The sequence below is a fragment of the Manis javanica genome, chromosome 7, assembly GCF_040802235.1.
Source record: "Manis javanica isolate MJ-LG chromosome 7, MJ_LKY, whole genome shotgun sequence".
NCBI lineage: Eukaryota > Metazoa > Chordata > Mammalia > Pholidota > Manidae > Manis > Manis javanica.
In genome coordinates this window covers 120,282,530-120,307,041 of record NC_133162.1, presented here as the reverse complement: position 1 = coordinate 120,307,041, position 24,512 = coordinate 120,282,530, and the positions used below count along the sequence as shown (strand labels likewise).

At 34.4% G+C, this 24,512-nt stretch overlaps 1 protein-coding gene across 8 annotated transcripts in view; it reads right to left on the bottom strand.

Annotated features, from left to right (window-relative positions):
- Nucleotides 1–24,512, bottom strand: part of RIF1 (replication timing regulatory factor 1) — a 62,450-nt gene that overhangs the window by 22,249 nt on the left and 15,689 nt on the right. For 7 of the 8 annotated variants that reach the window (XM_036995883.2, XM_036995888.2, XM_036995889.2 and 4 more), the window contains exons 10-21: nt 24,303–24,454; nt 22,606–22,723; nt 21,809–21,982; nt 21,472–21,582; nt 20,748–20,810; nt 11,132–11,232; nt 9,803–9,889; nt 9,140–9,210; nt 8,740–8,920; nt 7,394–7,501; nt 6,896–7,045; nt 1,909–2,008 (exon numbers count right to left, since the gene is read on the bottom strand). In XM_036995883.2, the coding sequence (XP_036851778.2) occupies nt 1,909–2,008; nt 6,896–7,045; nt 7,394–7,501; nt 8,740–8,920; nt 9,140–9,210; nt 9,803–9,889; nt 11,132–11,232; nt 20,748–20,810; nt 21,472–21,582; nt 21,809–21,982; nt 22,606–22,723; nt 24,303–24,454 (1,416 nt within the window). The remainder of the gene's footprint in view (nt 1–1,908; nt 2,009–6,895; nt 7,046–7,393; nt 7,502–8,739; nt 8,921–9,139; nt 9,211–9,802; nt 9,890–11,131; nt 11,233–20,747; nt 20,811–21,471; nt 21,583–21,808; nt 21,983–22,605; nt 22,724–24,302; nt 24,455–24,512) is intronic. The other variant, XM_036995887.2, reaches the window with a different exon arrangement.

Below are 24,512 nucleotides of genomic sequence, written 5' to 3'. Positions count from 1 at the left end.
TAAGTACAAAGAATCAATAGATGATAAACTCATGGGTGAAAGTTTGAGAAGAGGATATTTAAATAACCTAAAAGGACCTGCCACAAAACATTATTTTGTTAAGTGCTTGCTAATTTACTTTACAATAGAAAACCTGGCAGATACCATCTTAATTAAACAGTAAATCTTAACTGAACATCCCCAGGACTAGGACAAATGAACAGTGTGTGCCTACTGACATAATGCACTGAAGAAAACACAGCATTCTGTAGTATCCATGTAAAGAAATGAATACAATATATGGGACTCTCAAAAATTAACTTTGCCTATTCCCTTTACTTTTGGAGGTCATGAAACATAAGACTCAGGAACTGACCAGGTTGAAGATTTATCTATAACATACTTTAAACTGGTTCAGGAAAAAAGAATAAATGAAATGTATAAATAAAGGGAGGGTGTGTCTGAAATTAAGACAAATGCTATCATTAACTGAGGTATCTGAATAAAGACTGAGGTGTAGTTCCTGCAACGCTTCTCTCAATTTGAAATCATCACAAAATAACTTATCAAAAACACTCCCAAGCCAAATTGAGGCATATCCATTAATAACAACTATTTTCTTACAACTACTTCTAATTTCCTTTCCTCCTCAACTTCTGCTAACACATGTTAGAAATTTCCCCTAGCTTCCGTAAATTTAAACTGCAAGAATACCTCTTCCAAGATGTGAAAAAGACACTTGAAATTGTGGGGTTACAGTTTACAGATCATGGAGAGACTGGATATTCAGCTAATTTTAAACTTAACAGAACAAAGTAGGTACAATTAAGTCAACATGAGGCTCATCAGCTTGGCCGATAGAAGAACTTCAATAGTTTACAAAATTCTGATATCATTTGTTATACAACCTTTTTATACTTGTGATATTTAGAGAACAGTGTTATTTTTCTGACACACCGAGGCAATCAAATTTAGGTATGCTCAGCCCAAGAAGGAAACTGAGAAAAAAATATTCCAGCACATCTACAACCTATTGTGTGACACTGAGGCCAGAATGCTCTGAACTGTAGTAACACACCTTAGGTACTTAACTCTCTATATTACTATATAGTAAAAACTCAAAAAACAAAAAAACCAACACCAACTAAAAATAGTGTATATTCTAGAAATCTACATTAATTCACCAATGATAGCTTATTAAAGGGAAACTAGGTAGGTTTCTAATTTTTAAACAGGAAAAGTAGTATTTTTAAATATCAACATTTTCATTACTGGAAGATTATTTCCTATATAGCATGAACATATAACTATTGGTGGAAATATTTAATTGCAAATAATCAATTAGCAAATTAAAATTAGAGTAGTTCAGTATTTATTACAATATTAATCTAGAATTAACCATGGCATGTAATTTTAAAATCAGACTTGTTACAATTTCAATTGTCTAATTTTAACTAAAATGGTTAAAAAAAACCCACTACATTTTTAGAATCATTTAAAATTTCCTATACAATCATAACCTGTTAATTGCTGCCATGATTTTCTATTCAATCTGATGTCAACTCAATGATTTTCAAATCAGGTTACCAAGTAACAACACTAACAAAAATCAAAGCTTCTTGTCTGGATAATTCCTTGTAACAAATGAAGTAAAATAACTTGTATTATTAAGCAATTTTTAAATATAATACTTATCTTTGTGCATTATAAAAAAGATGTGTGCACATGCATGTGTGTGTTTGCTAGTGAGAAAAAGGGAGAGAAAAATCATACATGTAGGAGAGCCCATAGCTCACAGAAGACACGTTTATACACCAGAAGTAGGTAAAATGAAGTAGGAAAAGCCATTAGGATGTGCCTTGACAATAATTCAGGCAGTCGGGTTTATGAAATGCTGGGTGAACAAATAAAGGTAAAGAAAATACTTACATTTAACTTTGGGCTGATATTTAATATTATACGGTGAGAAGTCAATGCAATCGACCATTATAATAACAGTATGAACGATTCTATCCAAGAACAACAAATTCTAGGGAAGAAGAGTTAAGTATTTTTAATCAGAAACTTTCAAGTACTGGCATAGTTTTCAAAAACAGTAAGCATCAACCAAAAATATGACTTTTACTCCCATATATAAAACATAACATACCTCTTAGCTTAATATACCATATTAGGTACATTAAGTACATGGTTATGAGTATTTCCCATGCTTATGTACCAAGCATTACACTTTCTGTTTCTCAACATTTAGGGAAAATAATTCAGTTTTTAACATGTCAGTACAACTCAGCTTATGAACCAATGAACAGAATGGAAGATTACGTTCATTCATTATATTCATGATAAATTCCTCTTGAAAATTACATGTGTTCACTGAAACCCAGCAAAACAAAAAAAATGAAAAAGTTGCTAAGCTCCCTCATACCCTGTACTTCTCTTTCACCAATCCAACTAAAATAAAAAATAAACCCAAAGAAGCATCAGAAATTTTCTGGGAATTTTTTTAAAGGTGGGGACCACCGGAGACTAAAAACAGAACAAAGGAAATCCCAACACCATGAGTCAAAATTAACATCTCTAAAATAGTGAGTTTTTTCTAAGACAGCCTCTGAGTAACAGAAAAAGTGAAAATTCTGAGAAAATATCCGATGGTTATTTAAATCAAATGGTTAATTGAAAGAGTACTAGAATTAAAGATCTATCAACAGCTGCACTTTTTCTCTCTTATTCTCTATTACCTCCCACCTGTCCACTTCACTGCAGTAACTTACCTATCTGCCCCCAAAGACAGTGTTCCCATGTGCGTTAAGGGCCAGAAGAAGAAAGGCAGTGCCCCACGTGGGAGTGGGAGGTCAGTCCACATTGACAATCTACACATTCATACATTCATACAGGAACCCATGGTTCCTGTGCTTCCTTGTTGCTCAGTTACAAGGTAAAGGATTCCTCTAACTACAATTTGCTAACAAACCCAAGAAAATAGGGTTTTCTTTCCTGGGTTAAGAAACACCATTCCAGCTGCCTGCATTGCTCAGTACATTAACCTTTACTGACAAAGATGCACAACCATGAGGAGAAACAGTACCATGAAGGTGTGCTACCCACCAACAGAACTAATCCAGAGCTAGAAAGGAAACCAAAAAAAATTAATATCCAGAGGTAAGAGGAAATCATTGATTTTTTAAAATACTAAAGGTAAACAAGATCGGTATAAAACACCTCAGGATTTACACTGCAAAAGAAGAGACACAGAAATATCAAGCTCCCAGAACACAGTACCAATACAAAATGCAAACAGATGTAGATAAAGAAAAGGGACACAGAAGAGAAACCCAAAAGATCTAAAAACTATCTGAAACGGGACTCAAAAACAGAAGGGCTGAGGAGCAAAGCAATTTTCCTGAGAGGAAGGAACAGCTCTGTAGACTGAAAAGGTCTTTTAAGTACTTAGAAGAATAATTTTAAAAGATGCCCCCCATGACACATCCTGCTGAGATTTCTAAAATTCCAAAGACAAGAGAAAAATCCTAAAACTTTACAGAACAAAAAGGAGGTTGACTAGTAAGGAAAAGAAAAAAAAAGCATTAGGATAAACTACTGTCAGTAAAAGCTGAAACAAATGAACAATAATTTCAAAATCCTGCAATATAACTTTTCTGCAACTTTAAAATCTTAACTAATCAATGGACTGTGTATTGGATGAGGTATGAGTCATATATGTATCAAGTGTGCTAAAAATTGGCCTTTTTTTCCCTAAGGTATAAAATATGGTGAAGCAAAACAAGAATGGGAAAAAAAGGGAGTATAAGAAACGAAGTTGAGCAACAGGTTATCCCCATTTTTGAAAATACATTTATTTTCCAAGTTTTGTGATACCCTGTATATTAATATACATAGTAACTGTTATAACTGAAGTTCAGATTTTTCAACAATACCTGAAAGGTGGCAAGCATAAAACTTTGTGGGATACTGATGTTACATCACTTTCTTTGTTGGGGTAGGTATTAGAGAGATTAATTCTTCAAATCTGACATAAATATAGGTTAAGAGTAGAGGCTGAAAGAAATAATATATATAATAGTTTCCTAAAGCTTCAAGCTTGATTAAAATGTTATGTGAAAAGAAAAAACATCTAAATTATAGTAACATATACCCTTTTTTACTATGTATGAGATTAAATGCTTACTAAAACAGATCCCCATATTTACTTATATGCTATGTTAAGACACAGAAAGGTTAAAATAGATACAAAGAAAATCCTAAATCCATACAATGGAATAATTAAACAGTGAAGTGTACGAACTCAAATACATTACAAACCTCCCAAATGTAATACAGAGCCAAAAAGACAGACAAGCATGACTTCAGTCACATAAAATTTTAAAGAGGGAGGAAAGTAAACAAATGTATACAGTTTATGTGTGTATGTATAGTAAAGGAAATTTTTTTAAAGAAGGATAGTAATTCACTCTTTAGAAAGTGGAGGACATTTTGATTTTAAATGCACAGGGAAGTGTCAAAGGTGCGGACAATGCTCTACATTAACTGACCTTGGTGGTGGCTACTTAAGTGTTTCAGTGTAATTTGTCAAACTGCACAGTTTCAAGCAATTTTCTTTGTATTGCTCAGTAAGTTCTTTTTCTTTTAAAAGATGGCACAAATTCTCAAAAAGATATCAGTGTATTAATTTCAGGTTGGTAAAACTGAAGGAAAAGGCAGTAAAGAGGAACTCATTACCATGAATATGTACTGGCCATGAACCTTCAGGTTTAACAATATAGCATTAAAACATGTAATACATAACATGTTCAAAATCATCAAATTCACTCAGGAAGACACTTTATCAAGTCTGAGAAATGGACAATTATAAAACTACTGCAAGGAGTTATAATGTACAAGATAGATTCCAAAATTACAAGTCATAAACAAAGAATTCTCTGATCACAAAACAAAACTAAAAATTACTGACAAAATTGGCACACACACAAATAAATTATTCCCTTACATGAAAAAGCACACTTCTAATAACCCTGTTCTAAAAAGACATCAAAATTAATATCCTATGGTTACTGATACCAGTAATAAAAAGTCTTAGTTATATATTATAAAAGATGAAAGCAAAACCTTCAGATTTAAGCTAGAAAGTAACAAAAATGGAAACAAAGACATTCAGTATATTTAAATAAGACAAAGTTTAAAAATCAAAAGTCCACCTTCTCAGTCTTTTTAATGTATTTGTAACATTCTTTCAAAAGGCACAAAACTAAATGCTTTTTTCCAACAACTTAAAATAGGTAATATAACTAGATATGACATTTTTCTTACACTATTTAAATCATTAAAGAATACAGTAAAATTTACAACTATTTGTATCATTCAAGAGCTTAGTATCTCAACAACACAAAAACTAGTTAATGAGGAACTGCAATCCCACTAATGAATATATATGTAAAACCTTAAAACACTCATCTGCAACATTTTAAAAGAAATTTCACTGTGAATTTCACTGTGACCAAGAAGGGTTTCCAAGGAACAGGAAATTGGTTCAATATAAAGAAATGCACATTGTCATGTCAACAATTCTATACACTCCAACAGCAGCAGAGTATAGGTATATACCGGAGGCTTTTACAATAGCTGAAAACAGCTTTAAAACTACCCAAAATCAAGCAAGTTAATAGGTTAACTTTAGAAAAACTAAATACATGAACACAAATATTCTTGGATGGAAAGTTTCAACATTTTATAATGTATAAATTTTTTTTCAAATTTATCTATGAATTCAGTATAGACAACCAATGCTCAGCAAAATCTCAACAGGGTTTTTAAACTTGACAGATTCTCTTCCAGAAAAGAACAAAAGATCTAAGCCTAACCAAGACAATACTTAAAAGGTAAAAACTGAGGGTCAACCTTCTCCTTAAGTAACAACAACATTCAAGAAATTTATGATTTATGTGCCAGATAAATGCCAGGGATACCCATCAGTAAAAATGTCCCTAACTTCATGGAGTGTGGGTGAAGTAACATAATGGAAGCACACAATTCTGAGGTAAGTACCAAAGAAAATGACAAGTTGCTATGTTAGATATTAACCAACCTAATTAAATAAGAACCCTTGGAGAAGGAAGATCAAGTGTTATAGCCTGTTGCAAGCAGTTCATATTTTTATTCCAAGCAACAGAAAGCTACGAAGTGTTTTAAGAGTGACAAGATCTGATTTACAATTTTAAAGCTATTCTGATAGACTATCAAAATACTACAATCAGAACTGTGCCAATATTTTAAGATACTATAATAGCATTAGAAAACTGAAGATGTATTTCTAGCTCTTGACAGATCTCTTTTCACCAATAATTACTAACAAGAGCTAAAAATCATTTCAGACCAAAGAAAACATGTTTCAGAGTAATAAAACAATTCAAATAGCAAGAATTCTATATTTACATACAATAAGCAAGAATATGTAAATTACATGCATAAATACAAATAGGTCCACTCTAAAATGATACATACCGAACTGTAGTTGTGCTTTTTAACTAAGTAAGGTAAAGGAGTGAAAAGGGATCTAAGTTTTAAGTCCATAAACTTACAGAGGAATGCCTTTAAAGACCTTATATGACAATATAAGCTTCAGGAGAGCAAGGTCCTTGGACTGCAATCTAGAACAGCACAGCCATACACAGGTACATAAGAGTAGTAAAAGTACACCACTGTTAATACTCCTGAAACTCAGACCTTAGAGGCCAAAGACAAAAGTGTTTCACAACACTGTTACTTGTTTTATACATTACTAATAATTTAGTCCACTTAATAAACTAAAAACATTAATAAATGATAGTTCACAAATGTTATCTCCATTTACTCGAGAAGAATCTTCTAAATATAAAAGAAGTCAGTGTCAGGATAAACTCACGGAAAAGTTTTCATCTTCCAAACTGGATATTATCTTGGAAGCAAGTTCCTCACAGCATAGATTCTCTTCTGCAGTTGCCACAAGAGCAGCACAGCGAGCAAATGCTCTATACAATTTGGACCAAGTTTTATGTAGGGCCCTCATGGTGGCCTAACAACAAAAAAGAAATTTTACAAATGTGTATTTACATATACAATACCTAAAAGAATACATCCTAAACACTAATGTTTAAGGAAGGTGTCACAGACTAGCACACATACTAAGTTTTTACCCTGCACAGAGTGCTAATTGAGAATTCTAATGCTGCTGCATTACCAGCCATTATCAAACGTCAAGAGAAACTTATCTCTTCCTTCACCATTTTCCTTTCCCTTAAGTTGATTGTTAAGGCATAAAGAAATTTCAGGAAAAATTACTACAAAAATTCATTACAAAGGGTGAAATAGTATTTTCAGAAAAATGCAAATCCCTCAAGCAAAAGATATGAAAATGCTTTACCACTGGAAATTTCTGTACTGGAAAAATATGGTTTATTGGTAAAGTCAATGCACCACATATGGCACTAAAATTATGTTCTAAGGCATCACCTTGATTCACTTCATTGGTCTGAAACAAAAAAAATAATGAAGTTAGAAAATTACCATTTAATCCTAGTTTTAAGTAATAACATCTTACTTTGTGTAGTGAGTAGCATTCTGTCCCCCAATATTGGAGTGTTCAAGAGATGGTGAACACCTGACCCTCTGTGAAATTAACTTTATTTGGAAATAGAGTCATTTGCAAATGTAGTCAAGTTAAAATGCAATCATCTGGATTGAGGGACCCTAATCAGTAACTGGTATCCTTACAAGGGAGATCTAGAGAAGACAGGTAAGAATGTCATTCAAGAGGGACGCTGTGATTAAGACTGATGCATATATAAGCCAAGAACATCAAGAATTGCCTATGGCCAATGTAAGCTAGGACAGGCATGAACACATTTTCCCTCACAGCTTCAACCAACCCTGCCAATACAGTTTTAGATTTCTGGCTTCCAAAGCTGTAAGTCCTAAAAAAAAATCCCAGAGGTTAACTACAAAATATACTATATGAGGAAGGGAGCATTCAAACAAGGACTTACAAAAAAGGACCACAGCAATCCTCCAGTGGGGAACTATTTAGAAGTGTAAACTTTTCACTGTTAACTTTTTTCTCTCAGAATATGTTTAATGGTGTGCCGAACTGAGTAGCCAAAATAACTGTTATTGTACTATCACTTAATTTTTTGGAAACTTAGTATTTGAATTACAGCAGAGTATATCCCAGGGTATATACTTCCATTTAAAGACTGATAAAGCTGCTGGTGAACCATTAAGTGACAGAAGTTGAGCACCATATCCTGCCAATATTGCCACTTTATAAGTATCTAAATGTAAAGGGTTTAGTCAACCCTCAACAGATTAATGATTTAGGGTCTACTATATGGCTTTGAAGTCATAAACAACATAGCTTGACCATGGGAATCCCAAGAATATACAGGGTAGTCAAGATGTTCATTATTATATCCCATGGTACAAATACTGAAAATAATCAAGATATGAATATGAAGATTTTTAAATATTGAACATGAGCCTTCTAGAGAAAATGAACCTCATTATTTCTCACTGTTACACTTTCTTGCACAATGAGGCAGAAATACCATGGAATCAACTGAAAATCAGAAAAACAACCAATCACAGGAAAAAATATGTAGTGTCTCTTATTCAAATTCTAACTTCTATTTCTTTCCCCATGTGCTCTAACAAGAAAAAAAGGAAGAAAACTCCTTAAACTTTGGGAGAGATATGTAGTAGACTTTATCATACCTGATTAATCAATTCAGTTAATGGAGTCACTATAATACTCCACATTCTCCACAGATGCTCCTTGTTTTCCAGCTGCTTTGCATTTTGATTAATAACATTAAGAACAGAATCACTGAAAGCTAGTGGTGAAGTTGGACCAGAAAGAACACAGCCTACAAGTGTTTCCAGACTGACAAAAAACCTGAAGAAAAAATTTTGAGCCATGCATTAACCTGCACTTTTTGCCAAAATACATTACACTACAAAATTATCAAATAAACTGACAAAGACAAAAATTCCCAAGTTCCAAGTCTTAATTTTTTAATTTAAAAATTCATAATGTATATAACTCAAACGAATCTCATTAATCACAGGAAACCCTTGCAAGATGAACATAAAGAGTGACTTCAGTCTTAATTACCTCTCATCTTCTACACCACAGTGGACAAGACTGTTGAAAATTAACTGAATTAAGAACAAAGCAGGAGTCCCCTGAAGAAAGATGGGAGATTGCAATCAATCTTCTTGTTACACTTTTCTACAATCATGTGAAATGTCCTTTTATGCTTGAGAGATTTAACTTTTGATACTACTTAGGATATATGACAAAAATTACAACAAAAGTATTTCCAGAAATTACACACAAAAAGCAAGCTCCTTATGTTTTAATCATAGCTGTTCCATCTACATGAGCAAAGAAATTCTGGATTAAAAAAAAACAAAACTTGTTGGACCCAACAATACCTACATCCTACAGATATTAAGTACATTTCACCATAATTAGGCAATGTTACTAAGCTTCCAAAATCTGTACTGGTAACCAGCACTTTTATTATTTATAAGCAAATAAATACTTTGCTGTGGAACTCTGTTTAATGCATGAAAATGGTTCTATTAGTAGCAAGACATTTAATTATTTATATTAATCTATTACTTTATCAGTTTCCATTTTAAAATAATAAGCATATCCAAATCCAATTCTCTCAGAATTTTATAATCTAAGTTTTGCTATTCTAAAAAAAGGAATACCATGAAACTCCTTTTTTTGCTCATTTTATCATTTCATTACATTTAAGATACTTGCATTAAGAATATCCATATTAGCAACCTGATATGCTGGTGAACCTAATACTTTCTGAGGAAGTCCTTTAACTGTAATTTCCATGATGACCTAAGAAAAATAAAAGGTTTATCTGTAAATTAGCCACAGAAATAGTACTTACTAATACAAATTCAGTAATGTTAATTATGTTAAATTTGACAATTTATTAAAATTATTCATTAAAAACATTCTCATCAGTTTAAAAAGTTCAAATATAGTAATATTTTTACATTAATGTGAATATACTTACATTAATTTAAAAACTTCAAATACAGAATATAAAAAGTGACAAAATCCTTCATCTCCATGGATAACCAATGCTAACAGTTTGGAGTTTTACTTTTCTAGACATTCTAGAAGCTAGGTATAAAACACGCCTCTTTAATGTGATAGAACCTACCGAACTGCCATCGAAAACTATCACTACACTGGTATTAACCTGAGCTATGTAACTTAAGTGATGTAACAATATGACAAAAAAGCTTATATTGGTGAAAACATGCTTTCACATATTCTCATTTGAAGCAGACACTAATGATAATAAAAATAGCATTTGTTAACTGATTCATTTATTTTGTTCCTAGCCCATAGTATTCTGACTGTATCAACTCATTTAATTATGAAGTACTACTATATTTCCTCTTTACAAAAAAACAAGAGTAAATTACCCAAATTAACTAAGCTAGTACTTCAGCTGAGATTCAACTTAGTCTGTTCCAGAGCCCTTGATATGAACCACTGTGCTCTACTGCCATAGTAGATATCACTGTCAAGATACTCTCTTAAGATTTAGAAAAAATTTAAGTAAGGGTACAGTATGTTTCATCTGTAGCTTCTTTTGGGAGACAATTATAAAAAATATATCCATTTTGCTTTTTTTTTCTGGTATAAAAGATTATAAAATGTCTCTAATACTTTCAAAGTCAGTCTTTGTTAAAAAGAATTTACTTAAAACGCAAAAGCTTCAAAATGTTACCAGATATTTTTTAATGTATAAACAATTAGTGGAGTTTAGCAATCTACTCATAAAATTAGTGTTCATCTGAGTTACTTCTGTTTAAGTTTCATGTCCTTTATCCCATTTCACTTGTATCACTTACTCTCTTCTAATCACATTGGCAGATTTTTGTAGTTGCCATTATAGTAATTTACTTTATTAAGGTTTCAAGTGACTCTAAAGTCCATGGAATGATTTATTGTATGACTAAACTGCTGATAAATACATGCAATAAATCTGTGGAATTATCTCCAACATAGAATTCAATTTTAGAATATGATCTTTAAATTCTGGCATATAGGTACCACACTTACCAGTGTTTTCGATACAGGAAATACATCTGACTTCACTATACTTCCCAAAGATTTTAGTAAGAGAGTCAAAACTTCAGAACCTGGTCTCTCTTTTTTATTACCTATCAAAAAGCAAAAGGAGGGAGAGGATTAAAGATAGCAGTATGCAAGGTGAGACAGAGGCCTCCTCCCAAAACCTCATATATTATGAAAATATAGTTCATACAACTAATCCTGAAAGAGCAACAGGAAAGAGGGCTGCAACAGACTGCACACACCTGGAGAAAAGAACAGACCAAACACAACAAGGTAATGTACCAAAGCCAAAATCTGGTGGGACCAGCGCAGTGATCCAGAGGGACCCAAGACCTTCCCGAACCCCAGCTCACCAGCAGGAGGAAGAGAAACCTAGCATGAGGAGGCGGAGGCCTAGGACTGCTCAACACCAGTGCTGGAGATCTTCTCTGGGAGCAGGAACCTACATTGGATGGTGCTCTGGAGATTAGTGGGTTAGAAAACCTAAGACAAGCAGAACACCTGGAGAGACAGACTCCAGACATTTGTGGAAAACAAGAATCCACATCCAGCTGCTTGCTATGGACAAAAAAAAAGGTGGGCAGTCTGAGAGATTTCCTAACAGCAAGAGCACTGCTAAAGGGGCAAGGATTGCACAGAACTTGCTGCTCCGGAGAAAGGACCGGTGGACAAAACTGTGTGGGCACACTCTGCCCACCAGGATGGGAACTTGCAGGACCTTCAGGCACCTCAGACTCCTGGCTGGCTATGCAGCTATGAGGTCCTGCACTGTAACAGGCAGCCTGCTGTGCCTGCCTCCCAGCAGGCCAGCAACAATACACAAACAGGTAGGCCCTACCCTTGCATCAGGTGAGCCAGAGGGAAGCCCTGCATACAGCAGCTACAAATACAAGGCATAGATGCTTAAACCTGTGAGGTAGGTCCACTGATTCTGGCAGTGGAGACAGGCAAAGTAGCGGGGAAGCAGGAAACATCTCTTTCCTGCCCCCAGGCATCAGTACCACTCCCCTACTGACATAGCTCCAGGGGCTGAGCAGCTCCAGAGAGGATAGCTTCTGGGCACTAGAGGGCGTCACGTACAAATATGAATCATGAAAGAAACCTGGTTCAAACCAAAATACCACAACCACCAGAAAAAGAGCCAAGTGAAAACTGAACTCATCAATTTTACTACGAGTTATTTCAAAATAAAAATGATAAACATGCTTATGGAGACTCAGAAAAATATTCAACTCAGGGATGAATTCAAGACTGAGATTCAATCATTAAGGCATTCAGTATCTGAAATGAAACATACAATGAACAGATTTAAAAGCAAATTAGATATAGTAGAGGAGATGGTAAACTGAACAGAAATTAGAAAAGATGAATACAACGCTGAGTCACAGAGAGAAAAAAGGATCACTAGGAAAAAATACTGAGAGAACTGTATTACCAGTCCAAACAGAACAATACTCCTATCATAGGTGTACCAGAAGAGTGAGAAAAAGGGATAGAAAGTGTCCTTGAGGACCTAACTGCTGACAACTTCCCAAATCTGGGGAGTAGTCTCTTAGGCCATGGAGGTACACATATCTCAAAACACAAAGGACGCAAGGAAGACAACACCAAGACATATAATAATTAAAATGGCAAAGATCAAGGACAAGGACAGACTTTTAAAAGCAGCCAGAGAGAGAAAAAAAGATCACAAAGGAAAACCCATCAGACTTCTCAGCAGAAACCTTACAGGCCAGAAGGGAGTGGCATGATATATTTAATGCAATAAAGCACAAGGGCTTTGAACAAAGAATACTCCACCCAGCAAGATCATCATTTAAATTTGAGGGAGGGATTAAGCAATTTTCAGATAAGCAAAAGCTGAGAGAATTTACCTCTCACAAACCATATCTACAGTATATTTTGGAGGGACTGCAACAGACAGAACTGTTCGTAAGGCTAAATAGCTGTCACCAGAGGAAATAAAATGACAATAAATAAGGTACAACAATTACTTAGCAGATACAAAACCAAATCAACTATACCCAAACTCAGTCAAGGGACAAAGACTACAAAATATGATACCTAATATACAAAGAATAGAGGAGGAAGAAAAAGGAGGGAAAACAAAGAACCTTTATATTGTATTTGTAATAGCATGCTAAAAAAATTAAGACTGTTAGTAAGAAAGTTACCCTTCAACCTTTGGTAACCATGAATCTAAAGCCTGCAATGGCAGTAAGTACCTACGTACTGATAATCAGTCTAATGTAAATGGTCTGAATGCACCAATCAAAAGACAGTCACTGAATGGATAAAAAAAACAAGACCTGTCCATGTGCTGCCTACAAAAGACTGACTGCAAACCCAAAGACATACAAAGATAAAAGTGAGGTGATGGAAAAAGATATTTCATGCAAATAATAGGGAGAAAAAAGAATAACTTGCAGTACTTGTAGCAGACAAAATAGACTTCAAAACAAATTCACAAGAGACAAACTTCAAGGACATTCCCTAAAGATAAAGGGGTCAGTCCAACAAAGGGAATATATCCATTATAAATATGTATGCACCTACATATGTGAAACAACTACTAACAGAATTGAAGGGGGAAATAGAATGCAATGCATTCATTTTAGGAGACTTCAACACACCACTAACTCCAAAGGACAGATCCACCAGACAGAAAATACGGAGACAGAGGACACTGAACAACACATTAGAACAGATGGACGTAACAGACATCTACAGGACACTCCACCCAAAAGCAGCAGGATACACATTCTTCTCAAGTGCACATGGAACATTTTCAAGAATAAATCATATACTAGGCCACAAAAAGAGCCTTAGGAAATTAGAAAACATTTAAAGTGTACCAACCAGCTTCTCAGAACACACAGGTATGAAACTAGAAATAAATTATGCAAAGAAAATGAAAAATCCCACAAACACATGGAGGATTAACATGTTCATAAATAACAAATGGATCAATGACCAAATAAAGAGATCAAGCAATATATGGAGACAAATGACAACAATAATTCAATACCACAAATCTGTGGGACACAATGACGGCCATGCTAAAAGAGAGCTATATTGCAATACTGGCCACCCGAGGAAAGAACAATCCCATATAGAAAGTCTAAACTCACGATTAACGAAACTAGAAAAAGAGCAAATGAGGCCCAAAGTCAGTAGAAGGAGAAACATAATAAACATTAGAGAAGAAATAAATAAAATCGAGAATAAAACAATACAAAGAATCAATGAAAGGAGCTGGTTGTTTGACAAAATAAGCAAAATAGATAAACCCCTAGCCAGACTTATCAAGAAAAAAGAGTCCACACACATAATCAGAATCAGAAATGAAAAAGGGAAAATCACTACACACACCACAGAAATACAAAGAATTATTAGAGAATACTATGAAAATTATATCCTAACTGGATAACCTAGGAGAAATGGACAACTTTCTAGAAAAATACAACCTTCCAAGACTGACCCAGAAACAAACAGAAAATATGAACAGACCAATTACCAGCAATGAAACTGAATCAGCAATCAAAAAAAATACCTAAGAACAAAATGCGTGAACCAGATGGCTACACCAATGAATTTTACCAAACATTTATTTAGAGAAGACCTAATACCCATCCTCCTTAAAGTTTTCCAAAAAGTAGGAGAGGGAATACTTCCAAACCCATTCTATGAGGCCAGCATCACTCTAATACCAAAACCAGGCAGACACCACAAAAAAAGAAAATTACAGACCAATATCCTTGATGAACAGAGATGCAAAAATACTCAGCAAAACATTAGCAAACCAAATTCAAAAGTACATCAAAAAGGTCATCCATCATGATCAAGTAGGATTTATTCCAGGGATGCAAGGATGGTACAATATTCAAAAATCCATCAACAACATACACATCAACAAAAAGGACAAAACCACATCATCTTCATAGATGCTGAAAAAACATTCGACAAAATTCAAATCCATTCATGATAAAAACTCTCAACAAAATGGGTATAGAGGGCAAGTACCTCAACATAATAAAGGCCATATATGACAAACACACAGCCAACATCATACTTAACAGCAAGAAGCTGAAAACTTTTCCTTTAAGATCTGGCACAAGGATGCCCGCTCTCCCCACTTTTATTCAACACAGTTCTGGAGGTCCTAGCCACGGCAATCAGACAACACAAGGAAATAAAAGGCATCCAGATTGGCAAGGAAGAAGTTAAACTGTCACTGTTTGCAGATGACATGATATTGTATACAAAAAACCCTAAAGGATCCCAAAAACTACTAGACCTAATATCTGAATTCAGCAAAGTTGCAAGACACAAAATTAATACACAGGAATCCATTGCACGTTTCTACACACTAACGAACAGAAAGAGAAATCAGGAAAACAATTCCATTCACAACTGCATCAGAAAGAATAAAATACCTAGGAATACATTTGCTCTCTTACAGCACTAAACTATGTTTTCTACCTTTATCTTGCATCTACCTACCACTTCAGCATTTTATTAAAAATAAAAATAATAATAATAATAAAGAGAGAAATGTGGGATCAATATATAAATCAAGTACAAAAATCAAATGAATATTCATATTTGACCTGATTGTTTATGGGTCATAATGTGTGATCAAAACCGAAAGTTTCTGTGATGAATGCCCTTGTACTGTTCACCATGTAAGAATTTATTCACTATGTAAGAATTCATTCACCATGTAAGAACTTGTTCGTTATGCTTCAGAAGATTGGAGACTGACGAAAATTAGGCTTGGGGTGGATTAATGATTGTGCATTGAGCATTGACTCCCCTATACAGAATTGTATTGTTGTTAACAACCATTTGATGAATAAATATGAGAGATGCCCTCTCACAAAACAAAAAACAAAAAAAAACACCTAGGAACAAACCTAATGAAGGAAGTGAAAGACCTATACCCTGAAAACTATAAGACACTCATTAAAGAAATTAAAGATACCAATAAATGGAAATACTTCCTGTGCTCATGGATAGGAAGAATTAATATTGTTGATATGGCCATCCTGCCTAAAGCAATCTACAGATTCAATGCAATCCCTATGGATATACCAACAGCATTCTTCAATGAACTAGAAAACATAGTTCTAAAATTCATATGAAACCACAACAGACCCTAAATAGCTAAGGCAATCCTGAAAAGGAAGAATAAAGCTGGGGGGGATTACACTCCCCGACTTCTGGCTCTACTACAAAAGCAAGGTAATCAGACTAATGAGACAGACTAGAGAGCCCAGATATAAACCCAAGCATATATGGCTAATTAATATATGATAAAACAGACACAGACACAGACATACAATGCGGTAATGACAGCCTATTCAGCAACTAGTGTTGGCAAAACTGGACAGCTAAATACAAGAGAATGAAACCGGATTGTCTAACCCCATACACAAAAGTAAACTTGAAATCGGTCAAAGACCTGAATGTAAGTCATGAAATCGTAACTCTTAGAAGAAAAAATAGGCAAAAATCTCTTGAATATAAACATGAGCAACTTTTTCCTGAATGCATCTCCTCAGGCAAGGGGAAACAAAACCAAAAATAAACACATGGGACTACATCATGCTAAAAAGCTTCTGTACAGCAAAGGACACCATCAGCAGGACAAAAAGGCATCCTACAGTATGGGAGAAATGTATTTGTAAACGACACATCCGACAAGGGATTAAAATACAAAATACAAACTCACATGCCTAAACACACAAAAAGCAAATAAACTGATTAAAAAATGGGTGAGGATATGAACAATGAGATATCACCTCACACCAGTTAGGATGCCCAACATTAAAAAACCTAGGAACAACAAATGCTGGTGAGGTTGCGGAGAAAGGGAATCCTCCTACACTGATGGTGGGAATGTAAACTAGTTCAACCATTGTGGAAAGCAATATGGAGATTCCCCAAAAACCTAAAAATACAAATAGCATTTGACCCAGAATTTCCACTCTTAGGAATTTACCCAAAAAAAGCAGGATCTCAGATTCAAGAACATATACACACCCCTATGTTTATTGCAGCACTATTTACAATAGCCAAGAAATGGAAGCAATCTAAGTGTCCATCAGTAGATGAATGGATAAAGAAGTGGTCTATATACACAATGGAATACTATTCAGCCATGAAAAAAAACAAATCCTACCATTCGCAACAACATGTATGGAGCTAGAGGGTGTTATGCTCAGTGACATGTCAGGCAGAGAAAGACAAACACGAAATGATTTCACTCATTTGTGGAGTATAACAACAAAGTAAAACTGAAGGAACAAAATAGCAGCAGACTCACAGACTCCAAGACATGACTAGCGGTTGCAGAGGGCATGTGGGAAGGGAAGGAGAAGGGAATATGGGGGTATCATAATTAGTGCACATGGTGTGTGTGGGGTCACGGGGAAGACAGTGTAGCAGAGAAGACAAGTAGGGACTCTGGCATCTTACTACAACAGTGATGGACAGACAGTGACTGCAAAGAGGTATGGGGGGATATTTGATAATAAGGGTGAATGTATTAACCACATTGTTTTTCTTGTGAAACCTAAGAGTGTATATTAATGATACCTTATTAAAAAAACAGCAGAGAGCAAAAGGATAAAAAGAGGGGGTGTATACAACACAGTCATTCAACAGTTACCTATTAAATCTTCAACCTACTAGTACAGTTACTGTCAGTATGGGAAGATGTTACAGAATCACTGGCAAATATTCTCCACGCTGTACTACCATGCCTGTGACCAACTTAGGTTTGAGAATTTATGTGCCCTTTTATTCCCCTCACCCTCCCAACCCACCTTCACCAGCCTCTCCAACATTTTAATACCTGTCACTTTTGTGTCTTTAACTCTACTGTTTTGTTCCTTTTTCTACTTCATTTTTATATTCCACAAATAAGTAAAATCATACGGTATTTGTCTTTCTCTTCCTGGCTTAATCCACTTAGTGCAATACTGTATAGATCCATCCATGTGGTGGCAAATGGCAGGATACTTTTATGGCTGAGTAACAATCCACTGTATATATGCACCACCTCTCCCATTCATCTATTGATGGACACTTAGGTTGCTTCCATAACCTGGCTATAGTAAATAATGCAGTGATATACACAGGGGTGCATGTATCTTTACAAATCAGGTTTTTTGTTTTCTTCAGGTCTTTTGGATAGTGGTCACTAACTGGTATGAATTGATATCTCATTGGGGTTCTGATTTGCATTTCCCTGATTAGTGATTAAGAAGCACCTTTTCATGTGCCTGTTGACCATTTGTATTTCTTTGGAGAAGCGTCTGTTCAGGTCCTCCACCCATTTTCTAATTGGGTCATTTGATTTTTGGTGTTGAGGCATTTTGAGCTCTTATGTATTTTGGATTTTAACCCCATACTGAATGAATTCTTTATGAATATAATCTCCCATACTGTAGGGTGACTTTTTGTTCTGCAGATTGTATCATCTGTTTCACAGCTTTCAAAGTTTAATGTAGTCCCACTTGTTTTCAATTTTCCCTTGCCCAAGGACACGTGCCCAGGAAAAAATTGCTCTTGCTTATCTCCAAGACATTTTTGCGTATGTTTTCTTTTAAGAGTTTTATGGTTTCACATCATACATTTAGTCTTTGATTCATTTCAAGTTTACCTTTGTGTTCTAAGACAATAATCCAGTTTCATTCTCTTACATGTAGTTGTCGCTTTCCCAACACCAGTTATGGAAGGGGCTGTCTTTTCCCCATTGTGTATTCATGGCCCCTTTATCAGATATTAATTGACCATGTATGTGTGGGATTTATAATCTGGGCTCTGTTCCACTGATCTATGGGTCTGTTCTTGTGCCAGTACCATACTCTTCGATTATTGTAGCTTTGTAGCGTAGCTTGAAGTCGGGGGAACATTCAGTTGTGAAGCCAACTGGTCCTGGTAGTTTGTTTTTGGGAGTTTTTTTATTACCAATTCAATTTCATTACTACAACTTGTCTTTCTCAGATTCTGTTTTTTCCCTAGGTCAGTGTTGGAAGGTTGTATTTTTTAAGGAATTCGTCCATTTTCTGCTAGGTTGTCCAACTTATTAGTATGATTTTTTATAAAATTCTCTATTTTCATTGTGACAGCTGTAACTATTCCTTTTCTGTTTCTGGTTTTGTTATTTGTGACCCCCTTTTTTCTGGACAGGTCTGGCTAGGGGTTTGTCAATTTTATCTTCTCAAAAGAACCAGCTCTTGGTTTCATTGACTTTTTCCTATTGTTTCATTGTTTTCTACTTTATTTCTGCCCTAACATTCATTCTACCCCTCCTTACTTTCGTTACTTCGTTTTTCTAGTTTCTTTAGTTGTGCGTTTAGACTACTTGGGATTGTTCCTGTGTTGAGGTCGGCCTATACTGCTATGTACTTCCCTTATAAAATTGCTTTTGCAGCATTCCACAAATTTTTGACTGCTGTTTTTTTCTGTCTCCATGTATTGCTTGTTTTAATTTGTTCACTGATCCACTGTTTAGAAGCATGCTGTTTAGACTCCCATGTGTTTCTGAGCTTTTTTGTGTGTAATTTATTTCTAGTTTCATACCACTGATCTGACAAGTTGCTTGATACAATTTCAATCTTTCTGAATTTAATGAGGCTCTTTGTGGGCTTAGCATGTGATCTATGGAGAACATTCCATGTACACTTGAGAAAGTATGTATCCTGCAGCCTTTGGGTGGAGTGTTCTGTAGATTATCTGTTAAGTCCATCTGATATAAGGTGCTGTTCAGTGCCTCTGTATCCTTATTTTCTCTTGATCTTTTGACGTGAGTGGTGTTAAGTCTCCAAAAATGAATGAGTCCCAATTATTTCCCCCTTTAATTCAGTTAGTTATTTGTCATACATATTTAGGTGCTTCTACCTTGAGTGCATATATTAGTGGTTATATCCTCTTGTTACAGTGATCGCTTATCATTATGTAACATCCTTCTTTATCTTGTTACTTTCTTTATTTTGAAGTCTATTTTTGTCTAATGAGTATTGCTACTACTGTTTTTTTCCTATTTGCATGAAAAACCTCTTCTATCCCTTCACTGACAGTCTGCCTGTCTCTGGGTCTGAAATGAGCCTCTTGTAGGTAGCATACAGATAGGTTTTATTTCTTTATCCACTCTGCCACCCCTATCTTTTGATTGGTGCATTCACTCCATTTATATTTAAGGTTACCAGTCATAGGTATGTATTTATTGCCATTTTATTATTTTCTGGTTGTTTCTGTAGTTCCTCTGTTTCTTTCTCTTATACTTGTTAATTGACGGTTTTCTTTAGTGATTGGATTTCTCTTTTTAATTTTTGTGTGTTACAGGATTTAGGTTTGTGGTTATCATAAGGTTCACGTAACACTTAATAACTATTAAACATTCTGTAATAAGACAATCTTAAGTATTTTTAGGGGTAAAAATATACACTTGGAGAGCTATGAAAATTTTTTTCTAAATCAATGAAGTACTTTGTCTAAATGTAAATTAAAATCATTCAAAAGATGATTTTAAATACAAAAGCCAAACACTTCTACATGCTATAAAAATCATTTGATCAGTTATAGTGCTTACCTGATTCAATAACTGACTTCACCAAGCTAATTAGCTCCTTCCAAATAGCATTGACAACTGCATCTGTCAAAACAAAACCTAAGTATTTGAGAACAATGTAGACAGGACTATGAAGACTTCCTTTCATCCTTAAAGAAATAAACTGAGCAAAACTTAATAATTTAAAATGTAATTCTTATAATACTTGACCTTATAAATAATTTATGAAGCTATCACCTCATTTTTGTTTAAGGAAAGTTGTTTTATAAAAGGACCGTTAACATACTAACATTAGATCATGTACTTAAGGTAATTATTCTTTTTTGTCCTCTGTATTGGATATTTTTCACTTTGAGACAAGGAAAAATAAACATTCAGAAAACCACTAGAAAAAAATTTCCCAACTAGTTGAGTAACAAACTATTTAATTTTGAAATTTCTTCTATCTTATAGACTATAAAACACAAGTTTATGTGTAGCTGCAGGCACTACAGAATCGAGGTTTGAATCACAGCTCCATAGCTTACTATGTGACTTTGCACAAGTCATTTAATTCTCTGTACAATGCAATGTCCTCATCTGCAAAATGGACTAACAGGTAAGAGTTACTGTGATGATTAAATGAATTATTTGCAAAGCTCTTGCAGCAGAATCTAGCCAAGAGGTGGCAATATATAAATATTTGCTATTTTAGTGTTCTAAACATAAGTTTAAAGAGTAAAAAAAAAATCTCTTAAATACTGACCAGAAGCATCTTTTCCAACTGCAACAAAACTATCATGAACAGCCGTGATCAGTGTATTTGCATGTTTAGAGAAAAAAGAGGAGCTGTTGATTAACGGATGTTCAAGTGGCTCTAAAAGTGAGGGAAAAAAAGGGAATTATGCATAACCAAAGCTTTACGAAACACATTTCTCAATATGAAATTTTAGGTCATGTGACATGTTTTTGGCTAAAAAGATTTATACTTATTATATACATAATTACAGAATATACTGGCTGGGGTAAAACATTATCTCTCCTCACCCCAATACACTGTATTTTAATTGTTTTAAAATTGAAACTATTTTTAAAACAAGTACCTAAGCTCAATACAAGTTTGTTTTGCTTAGCAAAACTCAAGACTTCTGGACCCAACAAAAAATGAAGCAACATTTCAAGTCCCAAGAGTTGAATAGAGGGGATTGTGGCCATTCCACCAAAACTGGAACTTAAGTTCATCCGGGGAGTTACAGGGGTTCCGTATGGGGAAGTGCCTGTAAAAAAAAAAAAAAAAAAAAAAGATTAATTTATGCAAGCTTAAATTAGCTAACCAAATGAATATATTCTGTTTACTTCATTTCAAGGAAATGTACCTTTCTAATAGCTTCTCAAATAAAAGCTGGTTTTGTTTAAAGCCTATAGTAGCATTCCTAATTAAATAATCTTTTACTACGTTGTAAACAATTTTAATGTTCACATATTTAAACAAAGGCATTCATCCATACCTTGAAATATTAATAGGCAGGATTCCTGGAACTTAGATATAAAAATCTGACTCAGAATAGCTAACAAAGTAGTAACTAGCAAATAATTTTCTTTCAACAGTATATACCACATTTCTTACATATGTTATGATCTGCTGTTTTCAATAGCTCAAATGTTCTGGTTCTGAAACAACTACAACAGTCATTTGTAATGCATCTAACGTGTAGTGGAAAAAAGTTGACCTTTTCCAACTATAATAATGCAAATAAGGCAGTAACATATGGAAAACCAACAAGAAGATACAATGGATTTTGTGAAAAGGAAGCCCAAATTCTGAAGTGATTTCATGTAACAATGAACAAAAAAACCTTCACCCAAAGCCTTAAAAAAAGAAAGTATGTCTACCTCTTACCTTTGTGTAAAGGAGTCATAGGATTTAAACCAGGAGAAGTAGCTATACGAGATAAACTGCCTTGAGGAGACGCATTAGCATCATTACTTATTGTGCTTTGGATCAGGGGCACACAAACCTATAGGGATGAAAATTATTAAAGGAAAACTATCTATAAATTGCATAATTGCCATAATTTTTTAATATCTTGTGTAATTTTGTTGAATTTCCTTAAGAAGTAGTCTAAATTCTTTTACTATGTCGAATTTTATTGGCTGTTTTCATGCACAAGCTTTTATAAACAAACTAGGAAATGTAAAAAATGTATTACACCTATATTTGCCATAGCTGTGCACTTTTTATATATTTTCTAAATTTGATAGAAAACTATACATGTAATTAAACTTTTGCAAGTAACATCTTCCTGAGCTTTGTAACACAGGTAGACAGACTCATGTTAGGTTTTTAAAAGGCACAACTAAGACTTAAAGTTAATTTCTAAAATCATTCCATTATCAGATAGATCTAGCCAATGAATAAACTATGACAATGAATGTGCGGGATTCAATTCACTTTCCAAGAAAACATACACACACGTGCGCACGCACGCACACATGCACACACACACACACAGAGATTGAAATCTTAGGGTAATTTTTTTCTTTGCATAATTTATTTCTAGTTTCATACCTCTGGTCTGAAAAGGTGGCTGGCAAAATTAATAACTTTTTTATGCCCTAGTATGTATGTGATCTATTCTGGAAAACATTCCATGTATACTTAAGAAGAATGTGTATCCTGCCACTTTTGGGTGGAGTGTTCTGTAGATGTGTTAGGTCCATGTGTTCTAATGTGTTGTTCGTGCCTGTCTCCTTATTTTCTGTCTGGTTGATCTGTCCTTTGGAGTGATGCGTTGAAGTCTCCTAAAATGAATGCATTGCATTCTATTTCCCCCTTTAATTGTTAGTATTTGTTACACATAATTAGGTGCTCTTATATTGGGTGCATAGATATTTATAATGGTTGTTATATCCTCTTGTTGGACTGACCCCTTTATCATTATGGAATATCCTTGTCTCTTGTTACTTTCATTGAAGTCTATTTTGTCTGATACAAGTACTGTAACTCCTGCTTTTTTCTCCCTAATGTTTGCATGAAATACATTTTTCCATCCCCTCACTTTTAGTCTGTGTATGTCTTTGGGTCTGAAATGAGTAGCCTGTTGGCAGCATGTAGACGGGTCCTGTTTTTTTTTTTTATCCATTCTGCCCTTCTATGTCTTTTTGGTGCATTTAGTCCATTTACATTTAGAGTGATTATCAATAGATATGTACTTATGCCATTGTAGGCTTTAGATTTGTGGTTACCAAAGGTTTATGGGCATGAAATTAATTTTTAAAATCGCCTGTAACTATATTGGAAAGCTATGATGGGATTAAATGACTCTTAGCAGTATGTAGCCTAGAAAAGGGGAATAGGAAAATTATTGATCCCACTTTAAATCTACTCAGTGTAGTACTTGATTTCTACTTCAGTAATGTTTTTTTTTTACTCAACTCAAATTCTATGTGTGGGGAAAAAAGCTTTCATATGTTATAGTGACCTGGTAACACAAACAGTATTAACATGGGAAGATTAGATTGGTAAGAATTTAAGAACACATTAAAACAAAAAAAAAAAAAACCCACCAAAGTGTGAATCAACACTTAAAACATTACCTGTTCAAAATTAGCAGGAAGTTGAGGTCCAAGTCTTATCAATAAATACCACCAGACTTCTAGTTTTGTTAGTGCTAGAGTTTCTGTTCTCACATGGATGGAACTCAAAGGCTGCATTAACAACTTCAGTCTTTTTGCACTACATAGTATTTCTTAAAATAAGCACATGGATAAAAATTAAGAGCTGAAGATTAAATTTTAAGAATGAGT